The sequence below is a fragment of the Erinaceus europaeus genome, chromosome X (assembly GCF_950295315.1).
Source record: "Erinaceus europaeus chromosome X, mEriEur2.1, whole genome shotgun sequence".
Lineage (NCBI taxonomy): Eukaryota > Metazoa > Chordata > Mammalia > Eulipotyphla > Erinaceidae > Erinaceus > Erinaceus europaeus.
The window spans coordinates 74,970,581-74,995,546 of NC_080185.1; the positions used below are offsets into that span (position 1 = coordinate 74,970,581).

The following is a 24,966-nucleotide window of genomic DNA, read 5'->3' on the forward strand; positions in this document are numbered from 1 at the left end:
GCCTTGGGATGTCTGATTTCATTCATGATGATAATATGGGGCAGGGCAGGACATATAATCCAGGGGAGGGATCCCCAGTTAGAGGCTTCTGGAAACATGGTAGGACAGAAGAAAGAAATAAAACCTCGAAACGCATTCTCTCTGTCATCTTATCTGAAACTCAAGAAAGCAGAGACACATTAGATAACCATAACAATTCTGGAACATAGGCTGAGAGAGAGATATCGAAAAAGAGAAATATTCCCCCAAATTGCTCTCATACCAAAAACAGATGAAAATTACAGACCAATATCTCTGCTGAAATTTGATATAAAAAGTCTTTACAATTTTCTCATTGGTTAAAGTACATGCCTTGCCATGTGTTCAGCCTAGGTTCAAGCTCTGGCATCACATGGGAGTGCCACGGCACTTGGGGAAGCTCCAGTGCAGTGGTGTCTCTCCCTCGCACTCTGTCTCTCTACCTGAATAACAAAGTTGACCCTTGAGTGGTGAAATTATACATGCACAAGACCCCAGATCCCCAAGAAGGAAAACAAAATTAGCAAACTCAATCCATTAAAATGTAGAAAAGGTAACACACTACAACAAGGTGGGATTTATTTTGCTGAAGCAAAATTGACTTAACATTCAAAGCTAAATAAATATAAGTTGCCACAATAACAAGCCAATGAAGAAAAAAAAAACATGACCATGTACCAGCTAATGAATAAAAAGCATTTAATAAAATCTAACACCCAGTCACAATTAAAAAAAAACTCTCAGTATACTAGGAATACAGAGGAACTTTCTTGATTTCATAAAGAACATGAGAGAAAAACCTAAGACAAACCAAATAATCTTTAGTGGATAGAAAATAGAAGCTAAATGTTTTCTCTCTAAGATCTGGAGAAAAACAAGGTATACAATCATTAATCTTATTCAAGACAGCATTGGAAGTCCTAGCCCCCAGAGGAAGGCAATAATAAGAAGCAAAACTAATACAAACTAACTAATAAAAAAGAGAAATAAAGGATACACACACACACACACACACACACAGATATGAAAAAGTAGAGATACATTCTTTCATATGAAATTTGAGTGCATATGAATAAAATCAACATTTTAAGAAAGGAAAATATAAAGAGAAGAAGTCTATGAAGGGACACCTAATTTGAGGAGTACTGGGTGGCACTTGCAGCCTACCTCTCCTCACCTCTGTGCAGACTGGTCTGACAGTGTAGTTGACCTACATCATCCAATATATAACTCCGTCATCATATGGGGTAGGTCACACTATTTCAGAAGATAGTCTGGACCAGGGATCAACAAACTTTGACAAGTGGCACAAATCCAACTGTGGCTCTGTATGGCTGAAGAGCTAAAGTGGGTTTCATGTTTTGAAATGGTTGTAAAGCAAATGACAGAGAATATGCTATAGGAGATGGTATGTGGCCCACAAAGCCTAAAATCATTAATGTCTGGCATTTACAAAAAAAAAAAAAGTTGGTTAACCTCTGGTCTAGAGGATGGAGAAAAATCCCACCAATCTTGGTGCTTTCCTGAAAAGGGGAAACCAGAACAGGCCTAGGAGAAACAATGGGAATATCACTCCATGTAATTAGCATGACCTTGACAGGGCACTGCTGTGCAACTTCATGGAACAGTGAAGTATGTATGAACTATGGACGGGAGTCCAAGAATAGTTAAAGACAGAGTCAATTAAAGAGCACTAGACAAAGAATGCTCTGCAAGGAGACTCCATGCAGAGTGCAGCAGTGATGAGAGAACACTGTTATTGTTTACTAAAATAGAGATGGAGTTTTGAGCCCAGGGACTGATAAACTAGCAAGCTAGGTGAAGTTTCTAGAATATAACCGAGTATTTCATGAGCATCAAACAGTCTGAAAAATAAAGCTTATAAAGGGAAGGCTCACATAAGTTCTAGAAAAGTCTATATTGTTTTGTCCTACTTTAAATAAACACCAGTGACAAAAGTTTACACTGAAAGAAGTAGTGACATTAGGGGACATTGACAATAGGCTTATTAGTCGTTTAGAAGTCCTCAAAAGTATCTCTTATATAGGAAGCTTCTCTATTAACAAATTAAATTTGATCTCTAAAAACGCTTCTTTTATCACACAACTTTCAGGGAAAATATCTGTTGTACAAAGTAGGGCACATATATTGAGTTTGGTGGGAAGTGAATGTTTATAAACTAGAAATCAGATTTGTCTTTGGACTCATGAACCTTTGAGCATTTTTCCTTAAAGCATATATAGTAATTCACTGAAATACCTGTGAAATCCATGTTATAAAAGTAGAAGCAAGCTGTGGGTCTTCTATAAATATAATGCTTTTAGTGAGTTCTGGGACTGAGTCTGGCCTTGCCTTGCAAGATCTTGTGTAAGTTAGTTGATCTTTTTGGGTCTCAGTTTCCTCACCTGTATAATGAGGTTGGTCCTGTTCAGTCTAACAATTTGAGATTACAGATAAATATAGAAACTAGGTAAAGACTATAATCTAGAAATAAGAAATATTCCTTCAAAGTAAACTTTGGAATCAGTAGAAAAAGTAGCAATGAAATATAATAGAATAAACTTAACTACTAGACAGAGTAAATATATCTCATTTAAAAATTAATGAAAAGATTTGCAATTTACAGTTGATCAGGAAAGGTTAAGAATATACATCTTATTATTTTTTTCACCATCATATATATGGAGAAGAGTTTGAGGTGACTTGTACAATGAGCACAATGCTGTATTTGCATGCATAACATTTTATAAAATTAGATATTATAAAAAGTTCAAGACCACATAAGGAATACATTTTTATAAAGACTGGCATTACAGAGTAAATATGCTGGGTTAATTGGTTGTACCAGTTCAGATTTTGTTTGTGGATTTGTTGATATCAAAACTCCATTATTTAGACAAAATTAACATCAAATGTACTTCTGCCAGGACCCTTCTAGAAAACATCCCTCATGAGGTGAAGGCAGGTATTTCAGGGTTGGCAACACAACACAAATTTAATATCTTTTATTTTTTCCCTATTTTCAATTAAAGGGGAAAAAAAAGCCAACAACGGGGCAAATGTGCTGGTTAAGTCAAATCAAAGGTCCTGCATATTGAGCAAATAGTTGATTCAATCTGATAACTCCTTTTTTATTTGATAGGAAAGCACTTTATAGGGGGAACCAGTGATGTACAGGATAGTTGTTGTCACATAAGTGAATTTATTTTATTTTATTTTTTTTAAAGAATTTATTTATTTATTAATGAGAAAGATAAGGAGAGAGAAAGAACCAGACATCACTCTGGTACATGTGCTGCTGGGGATTGAACTCAAGACCTCATGCTTGAGAGTCTGATGTTTTATCCACTGTGCCACCTCCCGGACCACAAGTGAATTTATTTTTACCAGAGCACTGCTCAGCTCTGGCTTATGGTGATATAGGGGACTGAACCTTGGACCCCAGAGCCTCAGGCATGAGAATCTATTTGTGTAACTATTATGCTATCTCCCCTGCCCAAGTGCAATTTCTTATCTCTTCATAATAGGTGCTTGTGCATCACTCCCACCACCACAATCTGATATATATCTCTGTATATTTAACACCAAACAAATGCATGTCTCACCATGCAATATGTATGTTGGTCAGAAACTCATCAGTGTGATGGCAGTGGGAATGACGGGAAGGTTGGAACTAGTTGGAGAGTTCTGGATCTAGTGATTCAGGACCTTGAAGGAGTCACTTCACTAGATCTCTCTCTGCTACTACTGGTCGTGGTACAACAATTTGAGAAACACTGGACTAGGGGCCGGGTGGTGGAAAAAAATAACTGGAAAAAAGTATACATCTATTTTACACAACCCATTATTTATGCATTTTTGCTAACATTTTAAAAGTACTTTAGATGTGTATCTATAGTCATTTAATCCTGTATTTCTTTCTATAGGTTTCAGAACAGTCCATAATTTTATTTCATATCATTTTAAGTTAATACCTTGTGCTACACTTTGAAAGAGGTAGCTCTGTCCCACTCTCTTGATATATATATATAAAAATTTCCCTTTTGTTGCCTTTGTTGTTTTATTGTTGTTGTTACTGATGTCATCATTGCTGGATAGGACAGGGAGAAATGGAGAGAGGAGGGGAAGACAGAGAGGGGGAGAGAAAGACAGATACTTGCAGACCTGCTTCACAGCTTGTGAAGTGACTCCCCTGTAGGTGGGGAGCCAGGGGCTCGAACCTGGATCCTTACTCTGGTCCTTGTGCTCCCTGCCATGTGTGCTTAACCCTCTGTGCTACCACCCAACTTCCTCTCTTGTTCTTTTATGTCCCTAATATCTTTGTCTATTATAATTGAAATGCACACAAAGGCTGTGAGGGGACTAGGTGCTCTGGCATAGCTCTACCTCATTCTCACACTGAACCAAATGACCTTGACAGCACGTAACCCAGATGGGGAAGAGTAGAGGCTTGTGTTCAGTACAGTTGTATCTCTAGTAAGTTTCCTTTTAAAACATTTTACTTATTTATTAATGAGTGGGATAAGAAGAGAGAGAGAACCAGATATTATTCTGGTTCATGTGCTGGTGGGGATCGAACTCTGGACTTCATGCTTGAGAGTCCAGTACTTTATCCACTGCGCTACCTCCCGGACGGCTCTACAGTAAGTTTAATAATTACCATCCATCAATATTGGACATTGATCAGATATTGATCAGATAATTTACACTTTTCATAATCAGGACACATTTCATAAGTTTTTTAATATCATTGTGCTCTTTTACTCAAGTAATAAGCCATATCAATTCCATGTTGACATTGTACATGTGTACAAATGTTGACAATCTTCCTGAATAATTTTAGTGGCCAGTCCTGAGAATACTTGATAATAACCATATGGAAAAGCACATGACATCAGGACAATTTAATTAGTATCACCAATTTATTAAGATGATTCCAGAAGGGTAAGGTATTTTATATATTCTGGAGTTAGCTATTAGGGAATTTGGTCTCTCTATAGTGAAAAATACATGCCTACTGTCTAAAATTCTACAAGGAGAACTTCATTCCTTTGGTTTGAAGTTTTCCTCCTGTAAGATGTAAGTAATCCTCAAAAACGATAGCATCAAAGCAAAAAACTGGATCCCCTTTTGAGAGCATTTTTTCCTGTTGAGAACAGAACAGGAGGCACTCAGGAGAGTTGGTGCTACGAAAACAGGTCTGGGGAGAATAGAGCAGGAGAGGACAGAAGACAGCAATAACAGATCATTGATTCAGCCACTATTTTTGCTATTTTGTTCCTGTTGGCATCCTGACAGAGACGCTATCTTGTCATTTGGAGCAGGTATATTAAAAACCAGCTGTTTTCTGATACAATTGAAGGATGCTTTGATCCTCTGTGTTTCACTGGCGTGTTGACTGGGCATTCACACTACTTTGTGGTTCACGCCTCCTTCAAGCCTTGTTATGGCATTGACATATTAACCATTTAACATTAGAAAAAAAAGGGGGGTCGGGTGGTAGCACAGTGGGCTAAGTGCATATGGCACGAAGCACAAGGACCGGAGTAACGATCCTGGTTCGAGTCCCCAGCTCCCCACCTGGAAGGGGGGGGTTGCTTCACAGGCGGTGTAGCAGGTCTGCAGGTATCTGTCTTTCTCTCCCTCTCTGTCTCCCCTCTTCTCTTGATTTCTCTCTGTCCTATCCAACAACAACAATGACGATAATAATAATAACAACAAAGGCAACAAAATGGGAAAAATGGCCTCCAGGAGCAGTGGATTCGTAGTACTGCAGGCACTGAGCCCCAGGGATAACCCTGGAGGCAAAAAAAAAAGGGAAAATCAAGGCTTCCTTGATATACTGGCATATAAAGGTTGATAGCAATGGGAAAATTAGATGACAACTAAACATTTGGCTCAACAACAGAGAGTTACATGCTTTCTCCGTGAATCAGGACTGTCCTTGTTTAAAAGGAGAGGATAAACTGAGACTCCAGAGCATAAGTCATAAGGCCAGGAAGACAGTAGGGCACTTGCATGGCCCTGAGAATGGGTGCCTCCTTAAACTGCACCCCAGGTGCCTCACTCACCTCACTCTATGTAGTCCTGGCCTTGGCAAGTCACATTCAGGTGAAAGAACTTTCACCACTGTGTCACAGAATTGGCAGTAATGAAGGCTGCCCCCGCAGAGCAGAACAATGGTTATGAGCTCATCTTTTTAAGCAGTGGTTCGTTTATTAGGAAGTGGGCACATGCATGGACAGATAAGTTCAATACTCATAGGTACAGTGGATTGTAATCATGATCAGAGATTGTTCAGAAAGTTGGGTGAAAAACCTGTAAGAGGACTCTCATGCCTGAGGCTCCATAGCCCCAGGTTCAATCCTCTGTACCACCATAAGCCAGAGCTGAGCAGTGCTCTGGTTAAAAAAAGTGTGCGCGTGTGTGTGCGCGCAACACACACACACACACACACACACACACACACACACACACACACACACACACACACCTTGATCTTGTAAGAGCCTTAGGGAATTTCTTTTGTTCATGCACATTTAAGGTAATGTCTCTAGGTGGACCAACTGATTTGTTGTCATCAAATTAGTGTGAACTGTTTCGCTCCTTGTGGCACTTCTTCCTTAAAGGGTGAGAGCTATTTGCTTAAGGATGTAGTTCAGAGGAGTTGGGGTTGGGGCACAAGTTGGGGTCACATAGGAGGCCTGGAAGAAAGATCGAGGCAGGAAAAGCACAGAAGACCCCAATGAAGTTTCTGGCTGTGCTAAGGATGACTTGCTCTCTATCTAATGTTCAAACAAAAATATGTAATGAATACCCACAAAGTGCAAAGCACTCTTAGGTATCAAATTAAATTCCTTTCTTGGGGATGACTCCTTCTACTTTTTTTTTTTTTTTTTAGGTTTCTCTTTTTTTAAAAAATATTTATTTCTTTTTGTTTCCCTAGTTGTTTTATTGTTGTAGTTATTACTGTTGTCGTCATTGTTGGATAGGACAGAGAGAAATGGAAAGAGGAGGGGAAGACAGAGATGGGCAGAGAAAGATAGACACCTGCAGACCTGCTTCACCGCCTATGAAGCGACTCCCCTGCAGGTGGGGAGCCGGGGGCTCGAACGACTCCTTCTATTTCTGACTAGACTACAGTCAGTCTAGCAGAGCCAACCGCTTCTATGGATTGGAATCTAGGGAAAAGGGCGGTAAAATAACTTGAACTGGAAATTGACCTCCTGTAGTCAGTACCATTCTCCTTGAACCCCTTTTGTATTCCATTTTTCAGAAGTTACTGTAGTTATTATTCATATTAGTAATAGTGGCAGTAGTAGGTTCTTCTTACAGGGCTTTTAGTTTCTGTTCTATAGTAGCAACAGAGGAAGCCCAGAAGGCAGCAAACAATGTGAGAAATGCCTGGATAAGGCACAGAGCCAGTATTAAGCTAGTTAAGTGGTTGAATCTTAGGGACAGGAAAGATATTTGGTGTTAAATTCATTCATGATTGGTAGCAATTCTTTTTTTTTTTTTTTTTTACCAGAGCACTGCTCAGCTCTGGCTTATGGTGGTGCAGGGGATTGAACCTGGGACTTTGGAGCCTCAGGCATGAGAGTCTCTTTGCATAACCATGATGCTATCTACTTCTGCCCGATTGGTAGCAATTCTACCATTTGGTTGAGGCTATGTTGACCTGTTAAAAAATAGTGAATGAATATTTCCAGTCCTCAAAGCTACCTTTGACCATACATTTTTTCTCCTAGATTCTCTTGTGCTAATGGGAACATCACTGGAAATTTGAGGGCCATCATAGTGATGATATAGATTTACTAATAATTCCTGGCATACAGAGTATTGTAGAAGAAAGAAAAATTCATGTCACTGACATGTGTAAAAAAAGTGGGTATCCAATTCTAGAATCTTTTAGGTAAACCCTTAGAGATAGTGCGGTGAGGGTAGAGGCAACATCCACTAGCAGTAGCAAACAAGAAGTTTCCAGAAAAATCAGCTAAGTAACAAATCCTATACTATTTTAGTCTCATACCCAGCTTTAGAGAGCAACTATTCATAATGGTTCCTAAGCAGAAGGCCCAGGAAATCTTGTCACTTTTGTTAGGCAAAATCATGGGCACTCTTTCATTTTCCTGCAAGGGAAATGCTTCCATCTTTTGCAATTCTGAATCTGGGCAGACAAGTATGGTATTCATGTATAAATTAGAATTTAGTCTATTTTATTTTAGGTAGAACCTCTAATCTTTGGCCAGAATCGTCAAATCAAATAGTTTGAATACCTTCAGAAAGCAATGGGGGTTTCTTTAGCTATTTATTATTTTAATTGCTTCCTTTCTAAATCAGAGAAGTGCTGACTTCATGGGAGTTGGTGGGCCTAAACTTTTACCTGGAAGTCTAGAATTCATAAGTGTACCAACCAAGGACCTAGGTGTAGGGCTTCTAAATAAGAAGCCCAAGACTTCTCAAGGTTCAGTTTTTTTTCTTTTTCAGCTTCTCTGCCTGCTGCAATGTAGGCAGTTGAACTAAAAACATGACTTTCATTGATGAGCAGTGCACCTTCTCAAAATCAAGGTCTTATTGTCTCTGGTACACTTTCTGTGTCATCTAGGAGGTTCACAAATGAGTCTGTTGGGTGAGGATGAAGGAAGGAAATAAGAGTCCAGGAACCTTCTAATGAAACAAGCAACAATGTAAATCAACATTTTTTCCCCTTTTGGGAATGGTGGACAAGGAACCCTCCATTGTTGATTAGCCTGTGTTCTTTGCCAATGCACTGTCCGCTTTTTCCACCTTCCCAGAAACCAGGTATGTGAAAATCAAATGAATCATGGCTTTCATTCTGCTTAGATAACTGAACTGACAAGAGCTTTGGGGTGGAACAATGATTGTTCTGAGGTTTTTAGCATCCCATTTGTCCCAGTTCTTATACTCTCCCCTGGCAATCGTTAATTGAGAGTTGGTGAAACAACAGAAAATGGCAAAAAAAAAAGTAGCCTTTTTTTGTGTGATGGGCAATAGAAACTTCTGGATATATTCTTTGAGTCTATACATTTTGGAACAGAGTAGAAGCTCCCTTTAAAGAAAACAAAATCAACCACAAATCACAATCTGAACTGGTGATGGTCCGTTGTACTTTCTCTTTTCTTGAGCTTCCATTCAGCTAATTGGTTCCTGCAATGAAGTCTATACACAAATGAAACAGGAGTTCTTAGAATGCAACATGAGCTGGCCACAGCTCCTAGCTACTATGGTTCACAAATACTTGAAGGATCTCAAGGTCCATATGTAAGTTCCCTTGGCTAGATCTCTGAATAAACAACTGCTTTTGCTTGCTGATTGAGCTTGGCTCATGTAAAGCAACCAAGTCTGAACCTTTTCTAGCTCAGAGGTGGGGGCAAGGGTCTGTGTGTTTATTGGAACTCAACACCCTGATCTCCATCTAGACAATCAAACTGAAACAGGCATGAAGTTCAGCACAGAACCACATTAATGTTCTGCCCAACCAAAGTGACTTAATCACCTCCATGTCTAAATAAGTTCATACCTGCAAACCTCTCACAGGGGAGAGTTAACCTGTGACTGAAGAGGCATTGGAGTCTTCTTCCTTTTTTTCCTTTCTTTCCTTCTATTTTATTTTTATTTGACAGGACAGAGAGAAATTGAGAGGGAAAGGGGAAATATAGAGGAAGAGAGAAAGACAGATACCTGCAGACTTGCTTCACCACTCAAGAAGTGTCCTCCCTGCAGGTGGTGAGTGGGGGTTTGAACTCAGATTCTTGGCGTGGTGATATGTGCACTTAACTGAGTGCATCACCTCCCGGCCCCCTTGGAGTCTTTATATATTTTCACACAGGACCACTGGGGCCCTTCCAGGAAAGAATGATCAGCAATGGCACCCTGTGCCTTCCCCGAGGTTTGGCAGCCCCCAATCTGCTCTCATGCTGTGCCCCTCCTCAATGGTGGGACCAGGGACGAAGCAATCCAATCACTGATTGAAAAGATGGCACATGTACCCTGACATCTGAGAATTTCTTCTTAGTTCATACCCTGGGGTGAAGGGTGGGGAAAAGGAAAAAATTAGTAGTCAATATGGCAAGACTTTAAGTATGAGAACACAAAATGCCTGAAGATGAATAAAGTGCTTGATGGTTTTAGTTCTAAATGAAGTGGCCTCACTCCTGTTGTCCAGAGTGAGAGTTAATGTAAAGGAAATGAAGCCTCTTATGTGATTTCCACGGGTTGTTAAGAAAAAGCCTTTCCACTCACCATCTCTACTCAAGTTTCTTAAGTCAACCCTGCTGGCTGGGCCCAGGAGGGCTTAAGTACTGGGGTTATCAGAAGTTTCATAGTCTTTTGAAAACTGTGCAATAATTCTCCGAGCCAGTGGGTTAGTGGTCTTCAGTAGTTCAGCTGCTGAGGGGCGGGACCTTGGAGTGGTCTTGCTTCCTTTCTTCTGCAGCAGTGCCTTAAAATCATCATTTCTACCAGCATGTAGATTGGCACTGCTGCTTGACCCTGCAGAGGCAACTGACTCACTGATGGGCACATCTGCTATGTTCCTCGTTGGTGAATGGGTGCTCGGCCTGCTGCTGGCAAAGGCTTCACCAGGCTCCTTCCAGCCAAGCACCTTTCTTTTGGACCTAAATGGGAGGAAGTTTGCTTTGAGTGTACTCATACCACAGACATTTACTAAGACTTCATATGACTTCATGGAAGACAGTGATGTGATCTGAGAACATCCATACAAGTGGTCTTACTTACCAGCTTTCTCTCAGACCTTCTTGTCTGCCTCCACCCTCTTCCCATACATTTAAAAACATTATTTATTTATTATTTTAAAATTTCCTTTTGTTGCCCTTATTTTATTATTGTAGTTATTATTGTTGTTGTTGTTGTTGTTGGATAGGACAGAGAGAAATGGAAAGAGGAGGGGAAGACAGAGAGGGGGAGAGTAAGATAGATAACTGCTGACCTGCTTCACCACTTGTGAAGAGACCCCCCTGGAGGTGGGGAGCCGGGAGCTCGAACCGGGATCCTTACACTGGTCCTTGTGTTTTGTACCACATGGGCTTAACCCACTGTGCTATCACCCAACTGCCTGCAAAAGATTTTCATGCCTGAGGCTCCAAGATCCCAAATACAGTCTTCAGCACCACCATAAACCAGAGCAAACAATGCACTGGTCATTCTTTATCTCCCTGTCATTAAATTTGAACAAATAAAAATATTTTCAGGATGGAATTGGCGTATTGCACCAAAGTAAAAGACTCTGGGGTGGGTGGGTGGGGAGAATACAGGTCCAAGAAGGATTCAGAGGACCTAGTGGGGGTTGTATTGTTCTATGGGAAACTAGGGAATGTTATGCATGTACAAACTATTGTACTTACTGTTGAATGTAAAACATTAATTCCCCAATTTAAAAAAATCAGAAAAAAAAAGGAAAAAAAAATTTCAGGAGCTAGGTGGTGGTGCAACTTGTTGAGCACACATATTATAGTGCACATGGACCCAGGTTCAAGCCTCTGGTCCCCACCTTTAAGGGGAAAGCTTTACAGTGGTGAAGCAGGTGTGCAGGTGTGTCTCTGTCTCTCTTCCTCTCTATCTCCTCCTTCCCTCTCTATTTCTGGCTGTCTCTGTCCAATAAATAAAGATAATAATAAAAAACTTTTAACCCCACTTCCCAGAGCCCCACCCCACTAGGGAATAAGAGAGACAGGCTGGGAGTATAAATCGACCTGTCAATGCCCATGTTCAGTGGGGAAGGAATTACAGAAGCCAGACCTTCCACCTTCTGTAAACCCTAAATGAGCCTAAAAAGACACCTTAAAGTACTTAATGAGGGGGGCAGAGCCAAAATGGCGACAACAACACATGGCCTGAGCTCTGCAAGGAGGCTGCTTTAAAACTGGGAAGTTCGGGTGAGGGTAGGAATTCTGGGTCAGTAGTAGGATAAGGGTGTACTGAGTGGGCAGACAAGAACTAAAGAAGAGTCCTATAATGCATATTTGGGCTGCCAAATAGAGGCCGAAAAGGGAAAAAGGAATCAGTGAGATTGGCAGGGAGTTTTCTGTTTTGCTAGTTCTCAACCCCCACACCAGCTACTCCTGGTGGGATTCTTGGGGAGGGAATTTCTTTAGCAAGATTCCTGGATCAGGGGTGTCTTTCAAATATATGCCATTCAAAAGACATTGAAGGAAGATGGTATTCTATCTGAGTGACAGAATACCTGATCAATCAAGACCTCGGTCTTGCCTGGTGTGTCATTCAGGGGTGTTTTTAAAAAGACACTGAAGGTAGCAGGAACTCTGAGTGACAGAATACCTGACCAACCAGGGCCCTGGTCTTGCTTGGGGTAAAGTATCTGTGTTTTTCTGCTAACGCTTGAGTTTGCCTAATAGTTACCTCTTATAATTGCTTGGTTTAGAAAAGAGACGAAGCTTTGTGGAGCCAATCTGTACTGGTTCAATCTGCAGAATGACTGTCAGGGATTATTATTTAATTGTACTCTATTATCATTATTATTTGTACTTGTCTCTTTTCCCCCCTCTACAACTTGAGCAAAAGTAGCTACTACTGCTTCTCCTATTGATAGGTGATTGGGTGTGCTACACATTCTGGGAGGGACTTGTCCCCCCTCTGCCTTTTCTCTATTTCTCTTTTTCTTTCCCTAAAGCTGATCTGAAAAACTCTTTCCTTTCACTGATTTTTTTTCTTTCTTTTTTTTATTTACTGGCACTTGTTCATGAAGTATCTTGTAGAAGTCTGAGAGTAGATTCTTTCTTCTTCTCCTCTCTCTTCTTTCCTTCACTCTCTCCCCACTATAACTAGAATTTATAGGTGACAGCGTATTTTCATACTTGTCTATTCTTACTTTTCCTTGTTTCTTTGCTTTCTTTTTCATTTCATTTTTCTTTCTTTTTGTATTGTTGGTTTTTGTTTTTAGAGTGGAGGTGCTGCTTGACTATCTGGTTTTGGTTGAACTGCATTAATCTTTGTTTTGCCTGCTATTGTACTTTCTGAGGTTTGTGACTTCATCTGAGAAAAGACTCTAGTGTGGCCTATACTCACACAACACACCTGAAGAGCAACAGGACAGAAAAATACACTAACTAAAAAAAAAAGGTAAAATTGAGAGAAAATAAAATGGCTAGCACAATGAATAAGGACAGGACCCCAGAAGAAACTCCAAACAAGTCAGAAGCAATTATAGATAAGAGAACTATCCAAACATTAATGGAACTATTAGTTATAGAAATGAGGGAAACTACTAAGGAAAGGGCTATAAGAAATAGGGAAACAACAGATGAGATTCTCAAGGAAAATAACAGCTACCTCGAGGTAATTAGAGAACTGAAAGCTGAAATATCTGAGTAAAAGGACAACTAGCAGAACAAGCTAATACTGTAACTGAACTGAAGATGAAAGCCAAGGGAAGAGAAAGCAGGTTAACAGAAGCAGAAAGTAGAATTAGCCAGACAGAGGGTGAGCTAGAGAAAACTAAGAAAGAGGTAACAGAGCTCAAAAAAGAGATTGAGAGACACTGAAAACAACAATAGAGACATATGGGATGATCTCAAAAGAAGTAACATTTGCATAATTGGCTTACCAGAGGAAGAAAGAGAGGAAGGGGAAGTAGATATTATAGAGGAAATAATAAAAGAAAACTTCCCAGCCCTAAACAACAGAAAGGACTTTAAGATTCAAGAGGCCTAGAGAATCCCAAACAGAATCAACTCAGACCTGAATACACCAAGACACATCAGAGTTACAATGGAAAGAAGCAAGGATAAAGAGAGGATACTAAAGGCTGCAAGAGAAAAACAAAAAGTCACATCCAGGGGAAAACCCATAAGACTATCAGCAGACTTCTCCACTCAAACTATAAAAGCCAGAAGAGAATGGCAAGATATTTATCGAGCCCACAACGAAAAAGGATTTCAATCAAGGATAGTATATCCAGCTAGACTTTCATTCAGACTAGATGGAGGGATAAAAACCTTCGCAGACAAGCAACAGTTAAAGGAGGCAACTGTCACCAAGCCGGCCCTGAAAGAGATCCTAAGAGACCTCCTATAAACAAGAACATCACCAAAATACTTACTATATATCAGAGCAAAACTAACAAACAAACAAACAAAAAACCAAACTGTTGAATAATGGCACTTCAATACCTTAAATCCATAATATCAATACATGTCAATGGCTTAAATTCACCCATTAAAAGGCACAGAGTGGGAGTATGGATGAGAAAACACAACACAACCATATGCTGCTTGCAAGAATCCCACCTGACCCAACAAGACAAATACAGACTTAAAGGGAAAGGGTGGAAAACTATCATGCAGGCCAACGGACCACAAAAAAGGGCAGGAACGACCATTCTCATCTCTGACACAGTAGACTTTAAGTTAAATAAAGTAATAAGAGATAGGCAAAGTCATTACATAATGATCAGAGGATCAATAAATCAAGAAGAGTTAAAAATTATTAATATCTATACACCCAATGATGGCCTATCTAAATAAATCAAACACTTACTGAAAGAGCTACAAAAATACATCAATAGTAATACAGTAATAGTAGGAGACTTCAAAACCCCACCCTCACACTTAGACTGATCAACTAAGCAGAGAATCAACAAAGAAACAAGAGAATTAATCGAAGAGATGGATAGACTAGACCTCCTGGACATTTTCAGAGCTCTTCACCACAAGAAACTGGAATACACATTCTTTTCAAATCCATACAGCACATCCTTAAGGATAGACCACATTAGGACACAAAGACAGTATCAACAAATTCAAGAGCATTGAAATCATCCCAAGTATCTTCTGAGACCACAGTGGAGTAAAGCTAATATTTAACGACAAACAGAAAATTACTAAAAGTCACAGAATTTGGAAACTCAACAACATACTGCTTAATAATAACTGTGTCAAAGAGGTACTTAAGCAAGAAATTCAAATGTTTCTCGAAACAAATGAAAATGAAGACACGAGCTATCAGAATATATGGGACACAGCTAAAGCTTTGAGGGAAACTCATAGCCATACAAGCACACATTAGATAACAATAAAAAGCTCAAGTAAACAACCTTACTGCATGCCTTAAAGACTTAGAAGAAGAGGAACAAAGGAACCCTAAAGCATCCAGAAGGACAGAAATCACCAAAATTAGAGCGGAAATAAACAACATTGAAAATCAGAGAATAGTACAAAAGATCAATGGAGCCAAATGTTGGTTCTTTGAAAAATTAAAGTTGACAAACCCTTAGCCAACCTTATTAAAAAAAAGGAGAAGACTCAAATCAATCGAATTGTAAATGATAGAGGGGATATCACAACAGACACCACAGAAATCCAAAAAATCATGTGAAACTTCTACAAACAACTGTATGCCAAGCTAGAGAATCTGGAAGAAATAGAAGAATTCCTAGAAACATATACTTTTCCAAAATGGAACCAGGAAGAACAACAGAAGCTAAATGCAGCAATCACAGACAAAGAAATTCAAACAGTTATTAAGAATCTTCCCAACAAAAGTCCAGGACCAGATGGCTTTACAAATGATTTCTACAAAACCTTCAGGAAACAGTTAATACCCATACTTTTAAAGCACTTTCAAAAGATCAAAGAAACAGGAACACTCTTTTCCACCTTCTATGAAGCCAACATCACTCTGATGCCAAAAGCAGAGAGGGACACAACAAAAAGGAAAACTACAGACCAATATCTCTGATGAACATAGATGCTAAAATATTAAACAAGATCCTAGCCAAATGAATACAACAGTATATCAAAAAGATTGTTCATCATGACCAAGTGGGATTTATCCCAGGAATGCAAGGCTGTAAGTCAACCAATACCATCCAACACATCAATAAAAGCAAAACCGAAACCACATGTTTAGCTCAATAGATGCAGAGAAAACCTTTGACAAAATCCAACACAAAATCCCATTCATGCTCAAAACACTACAAAAAATGGGAATATATGGAAAAATCCTCAAGATAGTGGAGTCCATACATAGCAAACCTATAGCTAACATCATACTCAATGGATAGAAGTTGAAAGCATCCCCCCTAAGATCGGGGACTAGACAGGGCTGTCCATTATCACCATTATTTTTCAACATAATATTGGAAGTTCTTTCCATAGCAATCAGGCAAGAGAAAGAAATCAAAGGAATACAGATTGGAAGGGAAGAAATCAAATTCTCACTCTTTGAAAACAATATGATAGTATACATAGAAAGACCTAAAGAATCCAGCAAAAAGCTACTGGAAATCATTAGGCAATACAGCAAGGTATCAGGCTACAAAATCAATGTACGAAAATCAGTGGCATTTCTTTATGCAAACACTAAGTCCGAAGAAAGGGACATCCAGAAATCACATCCATTCACAGTCAAATCAATAAAATACCTAGGAATAAACCTGACCAAAAAAATGAAAGACTAGCGCAAGGACTGGCTTAAGTATCCCGGTTCGAGCCCCTGGCTCCCCACCTGCAGGGGAGTCGCTTCACAGGCAGTGAAGCAGGCCTGCAGGTGTCTATCTTTCTCTCCCCCTCTGTCTTCCCCTCCTCTTGATTTCTCTCTGTTGTATCCAACAACGAACGACATCAACAAGAATAACTACAACAACAATAAGAAGACAAGGACAACATCAGGGAAAATACATAAACATAAAAAAATTAAAAAAAAGTGAAAGACTTGTGTACTGAAAACTATGAATCACTATGCAAAGAAATAGAAAATGATACCAAGAAATGGAAAGACATCCCATGCTCATGCATTGGAAGAATTAATATAATCAAAATGAATATTCTCTCCAGAGCCATATACAAATTTAATGTGATACCCATATAAGTTCCACCAAGCTTCTTTAAGAGAACAAAAAAAATTACAGTCATTTACCTGGAACCATAAAACACTGAGAATAGCCAAAACAATCTTGAGGAAAAGAAACAGAAATGGAGTCATCACACTCCCAGATCTCAAACTATATTATAAGGCCATTATAATCAAAACAGCCTGGTAATGGAACAAGAATGGGTAGAGACCAGTGGAACAGAATTGAAAGCCCAGAACTAAACCCCCATACTTATGAAAATCTAATCTTTGATAAGGGGGCCCACAGTATTAAATGGAGGAAGGAGGCTCTCTTCAATAAATGGTGCTGGGAAAACTGGGTTGAAACATGCAGAAGAATAAAACTGAATCACTTTGTCTCACCAGAAACAAAAGTCAACTCCAAATGGATCAAATACCTGGATGTTAGACCAGAAACTATAAAATACTTAGAGGAAAACACTGGTGGAATACTTTCCCATCTAAATCTCAAGGATATCTTTGATGATACAAATCCAATTGCAAGGAATACTAAAACAAAACCAAATCAATGGGACTACGTCAAATTGAAGAGCTTCTGCACAGGAAAAGAAACCATCACTCAAAGAGACACCTCACAGAATGGGAGAAAATCTTGACATGCCCTATATCAAACAAAATACTAATAACTGAAAAATATAAAGAGCTCACCAAACTTAGCAACAAAAAAGCAAATGACCCCATCTAAAAATGGGCAGAGGATATGAACAGAACATTTACCACAGAGGAGATCCAAAAGGCTAACAAACACATGAAAAATTGCTCCAGGTCGCTGATTGTCAGAGAAATTAAAATAAAGACAACATTGAGATATCACCTTACCCCTGTGAGAATGGCATACATCAAAAAGGACAGCAGCAAGAAATGTTGGAGAAGCTGTGGAAACAGATGAACTCTTCTGCACTGCTGGTGGGAATGTAAATTGGTCCATTCTCTGTGGAGAGCAGTCTGGAGAACTCTCACCAGGCTAGACATGGACCTTCCATATGACCCAGCAATTCCTCTCCTAGGGATATACCTCAAGGACTCCATAACACCCAATCAAAAAGATACGTGTACACCTACCTTCATAGCAGCACAATTCATAGTAGGTAATACCTGGAAGCAACCCAGGTGCCCAACAACCAATGAATGGCTGAGAAAACTGTGGTATATATACACAGCTGTTATGAACAATGAATCCACCTTCTCTGACCCATCTTGGACAGAGCTAGAAGGAATTATGTTAATTGAACTAAGTCAGAAAGTCAAAGACAAGTATGGTATGATCCCACTCATCAACAGAAGTTGAGAAAGAAGAACAGAAAGGGAAACTCAAAGCAGGATCTGACTGAGTCTGGAGTAGGGCACCAAAGTAAAAATCTCTGCGTGGCGGAGGGTGAGGGTGGATGATCAGCTTCACTGGGTGGGGTGGAGGGGAGGATGGGATGGGACACTGTCTTTTGGTGGTGGGAATGGTGTTTATGTACACTCTTAATAACTTATAGTCATATAAATTACTATTTAATATGAAAAATTGATTGAATGTCTCAAACTTTTTAATGTACAGACCATAGGCTGAGTCTTTGAAATGTTGACTCTCCTAAACACTTAGTCCAGGAAAGCAGAAGCAACCAGTACTGTTACTTTATTATATATAACATCAAACGACATAAATTATGGTGAGGTCATTGTATGATATAGCAAATCCTAACAGTGGGATTTTCAAAGTCAACCCAATTGCCAAGTAATTTGATTATAACAATAACTATCTATTGCCTTCTTAAACCCTAAGACAGCAGGAAACTCCCACTTCCTCTATAGAGCCTATATTTCCCCCAGTCCTGGAACCTCTAGGGTAGAGCTCACTTTCCAGCATGCTTCTCTCAACTCATACCAACTGATACTGTATCGGCTGATCCAACCTATTCAATGCAAAGAGTACCATCTCAGCATGCTTCACTTTGGAATGTGTCCAAGACATCAGGTGTGGAATATCAACCCTTCAGCCTCATTACTCGGGTGACACCTTTCCTTCCTCATAGGACTCCTTAATTCCATTTCAGGTGGTCCACTTCCTAAGAATGCCTCAAAACCTAGATATAGACCAGTTCCCATGAGATAGGGCAGATGTACACATGTATCCATAAATTAGGGCAAAAGATAAACCTTAAAGCAAAAGTGCACAATAGCTTGCAGTGAGTCAATAAATGAAGCAAGCAAGTAGAAAGACCTAGAAAGACACCTTAAAGTACCTAATGAAATATTTTCTACCTAGGGTAGGGGTAGATAGCATAATGTTTTTGCAAAGAGACTCTCATACCTGAGGCTTAGAAGTCCCAGGTTCAATCCCCTGCACCACCATAAACCAGAGCTAAGCAGTGTTCTGGTATCTCTCTCAATGTCTTTCTCTCTCTGCATCTCTCTCAAAAATAAAATAAATAAAATACTTTAAAAAATAGTTTCTACCTAGACCTAGATACTCTCCTCACCTACTTCCTATTATACTTCCCTCAGTCACCCAAAGCTAACTTTATCAAAGTAAGGGCTACAAAAGCTGAATAAGGGCAAGAGACTGGCACACTTTAATGATGATTCTTTAGTCACTATCAGGCCATCCCAACAGCTGGGGCCCTAGTCGGAGAGTCCTGGGATTCCCACACAAACAAGATGAGCCTAGACCTTGAATAGATCCCTTTCTCCATTATCATTGGTCATCTCCATCAGGAAGAACATAATGGATCCCTTTGGGGGGCCCCATAGGACCTTGCCATCTATGTGGATCAAACATGGTAGAGAATGTTCCATCCTCCAAAGGGGGATTGGATTAACATATTCTATATACCACCTGAAGAAGATGGGTCCTGAAATTGGTGCAACTCAGAACATTCTTACTGATGATCACAGAATGCAAGTATGGACTTACAGAGATTTAGAGGTTACATAGGCTCCTAAGCTGAATATGGGCTCCAGATCAGATCAAATTGGTGGGGTTTACAGGTTTACAGTCAACAATATTAATACACTTGCCCCATATTTGGGAGCTACTCTCTTCCCTAATCCAGCTTTCTAGCCCTTTTTACAGTCATGAAACAATCTTCCCAGACAATAACTTGGGTCCACCTGCATATCAGATGTCAGGCTCAGGAAAAAACTAGTATAGTCATGGGCCCTTTGGAATATACCTAAGACAGACCTACTAGGTATTACCAAAATGGAGACCCCAAATCTTCATCTGCAATATTACAGCCTTTAGGTTCATGATTAGTCAACAACCTGTTCTGCTTTATATCTTAATTCTTTTTCATCCACCAGGTTCCAGATGCTATCATGATGCCAACTGGACTTCACTGGACAGATGACCTCACCAATGTGTCCTGGAGCTCCACTTCCTCAGAGCCCTGTCCCACTATGGAAAGAGAGAGGCTTGGATCAACCTGTCAATGCCCATGTTCAGAGGGGAAGCAATTACAGAAGCCAGACCTTCCACCTTCTGCATCCTATAATGACCTTGGGTCCATACTCCCATGGGGTTAAAGAATAGGAAAGCTATCAGGGGAAGGGATGGGATACATAGCTCTGGTGGTAGGAGTTGTATCCCTCTTATCCTATGGTCTTGCCAGTGTTTCTATTTTATAAATAAATTTTAAAAAGTACCTAATGAAAGAGTTTCTACTTAGAACTAGACACCCTCCTCACCTACCTCCTATTGCATGTCCTTATGTCCCTCAATCACTCCAAAGCTAACCTTGTCAGACAAAGTAAGGATTACAAAAGCTGAATAAGGGCAAGAGACAGGCATACTTTACTGATGACCCTTTAGTCACTACCTGGGGCCCTAGTCAGGGAGTCCTGGGATTCCCATACAGACATGATGGGTCTAGACCTCTAAAAGATCCCTCTCACCACTGTCTCTGTTCATCTCCATCAGGACAACATAATGGACTCCTTTGAGGGCCCCTATATGACCTTGCCCTCAATGTGGATCAACAATTGTAGGGACCATTCGAACTGAACCATCTAAAGGGAGGTTGGACAACATACTCTACCTACCACCCAAGGAATATGGGTCCTGAAATTAGTGCAGCCTGGAATGTTCCTAGCTGTGACTACAGAATGTGAGCTCAGACCTACAGGGATGCAGAGGTTACATAGGCTCTTGCGCTGACTATGGGCCCTAGATCAAATCAATGGGTTTTACAGTTTACATACTTCCCCATATTTGGGAGCTACTTTCTTCCCTGATACAGCTTTATAGTTATTTTCCAACTATGACATCATCTCCCCAGACAATAAACTGGGTCCACCTGCATATTAGATGTCAGGCACAATCAAAAAACTAGTAAAGTCATGGGCCCTTTGGAATATACCTAAAATAGATCCACTCGCTTTTCCCAAAAATGGAGACCCCAAATCTTCATCTGCAATATTCTTGCCTTTAGGTGCATGATTAGTCAACAATTTGTTTGGCTCTTTATGTTAACTCTTTTTTCAGCCACCAGATTCCAGATGCAACCATGATGCTGACCAAACTTCCCTGGGCAGACGACCCCACCAATGTGTCCTGGAGCCCTGATTTCCCAGAGCCCCACCTCACTAGGGAAAGAGAGAGACAGGCTGGAAGTATGGATCGATCTCTCAACACCCATGTTCAGCAGAGATACAATTACAGAAGCCAGACCTTCCCCCTTTTGCACTCCATAATGATCCTGGGTCCATACTCCCATAGGGATAAAGAATAGGGCATATATCAGGGAAGGGATTTGGATATGGAGTTTTGGAGGTAGGCATTGTGTGGAAATGTACTCCTCTTATCTACAGTGTTGTCAATATTTCCATTTTGTAAATAAAATTAAAAAAAGAAAGGGAAGGCGATGGTGTATGAAGTAAAGGAGAATGGTTCTGACCTGTGTATTACAGTAAATAAATCTTCAGTTGTACGTGAAGCCACAAACACGTCATCATCATCTTCTACTATCCATTCAGCTGTCTTATCACTGATTAAACTTTTTTCTTCATTACTTGGTTCCATAGACATTTCTAGGTACAAGAAGCAGAAGAAATTACTTTGACCACAATAGTTAGGGCAAAGCACATTGACACGTGTATTTCTTTTTTTTTTTTTTAATATTTATTTTAAATATGTGTGTGTGTGGAGAGAGAGATAGCAAAAGACCAAAGCACTGCTCAGCTCTGGTACTTATATGTATTTCATTTGCTGTTCAAAGTCACTTTGCAAGGCAAGACAGAGACAGTATCTTCATTTTGTAGAGGAACATGATGTTCAGACATTTAGTGATTTACCCAAGGTGCAGTGGGTGTTGAAGATCCACCTGGATCTTTGTTCTATTGTGCTTTTCCACTATAAGAGGTTGCTTGGACATCACTTGTTCTACGTACATCATTTTGAGAAATCAAGGAGCTGAGAGAAGTTTAAAGCAAAGCAACAACTAAATCTTTGAGGAGAAATTTAATCACATACACAAAAGAAATTTAAAGCATTGAGTCAACCAGTGTGTGAAAATGAGGCCCAATTGAATCTCGGAGGGAGTCTGTGAAGTTTGATGAAATATATTCTAAAATGTCCCATGGCTTTGATTTGTTTGTGCAAATTATAAGAATGTGACTTACGGGAGTAGGGCGGTAGCACGGGTTAAGCGCACATGGCGCGAAGTGCCAGGACCGGTGTAAGGATCCCGGCTCCCCACCTGCAGCAGAGTCGCTTCACAGGCAGTGAAAAGCAGGTCTGCAGGCATCTTTATCTCCCCCTGTCTTCCCCTCCTCTCTCCATTTCTCTCTGTCCTATCTAACAACGACATCATCAACAACAACAATAACTAACAATAAAATAACAAGGGCAACAAAGGGAAAAATAAACAAAATCTTTTAAAAAAAAGAATGTGACTTACACTTAAAATCCAAATCATAGGGAGTCGGGCAGTAGTGCAGCGGGTTAAGCGTGCATGGCGTAAAGTGCAAGGACCCACATAAGGATTCCGGTTTGAGCCCTGGCTCCCCACCTGCAGGGGTGTCACTTCACAGGCAGTGAAGCAGGTCTGCAGGTGTCTATCTTTCTCTCCCCTTCTTCCCCTCCTCTCTCCATTTCTCTCTGTCCTATCCAACAATGACGACATCAATAACAACAACAGTAAAACAACAAGGGCAACAAAAGGGAATAAATATTTTTTAAAAATCCAAATGTTCTTATGAAAACCCAAACATTTTTGACATCTAATATTAAAATTTCTAAGGGATAAGGAACATGGATGAAACTTGAGATCATTATGTTAAAAGAAAAAAGACGGTCATCAAAAGGCCAATGCTGTATATGATTCCACTTATGTGAAGTTCCTATAAGACTCAGTCCATAGAAACAGAAAGTAGAAGGGAGCATGCAAGGAACTAGGGAGGGGGGGATGGGGAACTTTCATTTAAGTGGTACAGATTTCAGGTTTTTTTTTTGCCTCCAGGGTTATCACTGGGGCTCGGTGCCTGCACCATGAATCCACTGTTCCCGGAGGCTATTTTTTTTCCCTTTTGTCGTCCTTGTTTTATCGCTGTTGTGGTTATCATTATTGTTGTTATTGATGTTGTTGTTGGATAGGACAGAGAGAAATGGAGAGAGGAGGGGAAGACAGAGAGGGGAAGAGAAAGATAGGTACCTGCAGACCTGCTTCACTGCCTGTAGCCACTCGCCCGCAGGTGGGAAGCTGGGGGCTCGAACCGGGATGCTTAAGGCGGTCCTTGCGCTTGCGCCATGTGCGCTTAACCCACTGCGCTATTGTCTGACCCCCACAGATTTCAGTTTTGCAAGATGAAACTGCAGAATAATCTCAACCATATAGGGTAAAAACAAACAAACAAAAACAAGAAGGGAAAATAAGCCAATGTCAATGAAAAAAAAAAAAAAAAACCCTCCAAACTAGGACTGCACAACTGAGGCTACTGTAAACCATTAACTCTCTAATAAAATTTAAAAAAAGACAAAAAGTTCATTGCTAATTATGCAATAAAAACATAGAGGGGCTGTAAAGTAAGTGGGCTACAATGTGGAGGGGTTCCTGTGGTGGTGAGTGAGGTGTAGTAACACATATTGAAGATGTATGAACTTGTATTTCTTTTTTAAAATGTACTTATTATTTTTATTTGATAGGAAAGAGAGAAATTGAGAGGTAAGGGGTAGGCATGGAGGGGAAGAGGAAGACAGACATCAGTAACACTGCTGTACCACTCATGAAGCTTCCCTCCTGCAGGTGGGGAGCGGGGGCTTGAACCCGGGTCCTTGTACTTAGTAGTATGTGCACTCAGCCAGGAGCTCCATCAACAGGACCCAGTGAAATTGTATTTGTTATTTTCATTTTTTTTTAAATTGGGAGACTAATGGTTTACAGTAAATACAGTTGTTAGTACATGTGTAAAATTTCTCACTTTTCTGCAAAACACTCTCACCCCCAGCCTAGGTCCTCCTCTACTAGCCTAGGTCCTCTACTCTACTCCTGCACCAGAGTCCTTTTCTTTGGTGCAATAAACCAAACCCAGTCCAAGTTCTCCATTGTGTTTTCACTTTCTCTTCTGAGTGAAATTGTATTTCTAAGATATTTATAGTCTTATAAATCAACTTTACTGTTTGAAGAAATCATGTTAAGTGAGATAAATCAGAAACAAAAGGATGGATGTGGGATGATCTCACTCAAAGACAGAAGTTGAAAAGTAGAAGATAAAACACTAAGCAGAACTTGGACTGGAGTTGGGATATTTCACCAAAGCAAAAGAATCTGGGGTAGGGGTGGGGTTCAGGTCCTGGAACATGATGGCAGAGAAGGACCTGGGGGTTTGGATTGTTATGTGGAAAATTGGGAAATGTTATGCATATACAAACTATTGTGTTTTGCTGTCAACTGTAAACCATTAATTCCCCAATAAAGAAATTTAAAAAAAGGGAGTTGGGTGGTGGTGCAGTGGGTTAAGCGCACATGGCTTGAAGCACAACAACTGGTGCAAGGAACTCGGTTCAAGCCCCTGGCTCCCCACCTGCAGGCGATTTGCTTCACAAGCAGTGAAGCAGGTCTGCAGGTGTCTATC

At 40.1% G+C, this 24,966-nt stretch overlaps 1 protein-coding gene and 1 non-coding gene across 8 annotated transcripts in view; one reads left to right on the top strand and one right to left on the bottom strand.

Moving 5' to 3' along the window:
• Nucleotides 1–555: 555 nt before the first annotated feature.
• Nucleotides 556–24,966, bottom strand: part of NHSL2 (NHS like 2) — a 256,157-nt gene continuing 231,746 nt past the window's right edge. For all 7 annotated transcript variants that reach the window (XM_060183245.1, XM_060183244.1, XM_060183243.1 and 4 more), the window contains 2 exons: nucleotides 21,792–21,924; nucleotides 556–10,655 (listed from right to left, as the gene is read on the bottom strand). In XM_060183245.1, the coding sequence (XP_060039228.1) occupies nucleotides 10,334–10,655; nucleotides 21,792–21,924 (455 nt within the window). In that variant the 3' untranslated portion in view covers nucleotides 556–10,333. The remainder of the gene's footprint in view (nucleotides 10,656–21,791; nucleotides 21,925–24,966) is intronic.
• LOC132536090 (small nucleolar RNA U13) lies at nucleotides 5,390–5,492 on the top strand. The gene has a single exon (XR_009547769.1). It is a non-coding gene; the product is annotated as a small nucleolar RNA U13 (small nucleolar RNA).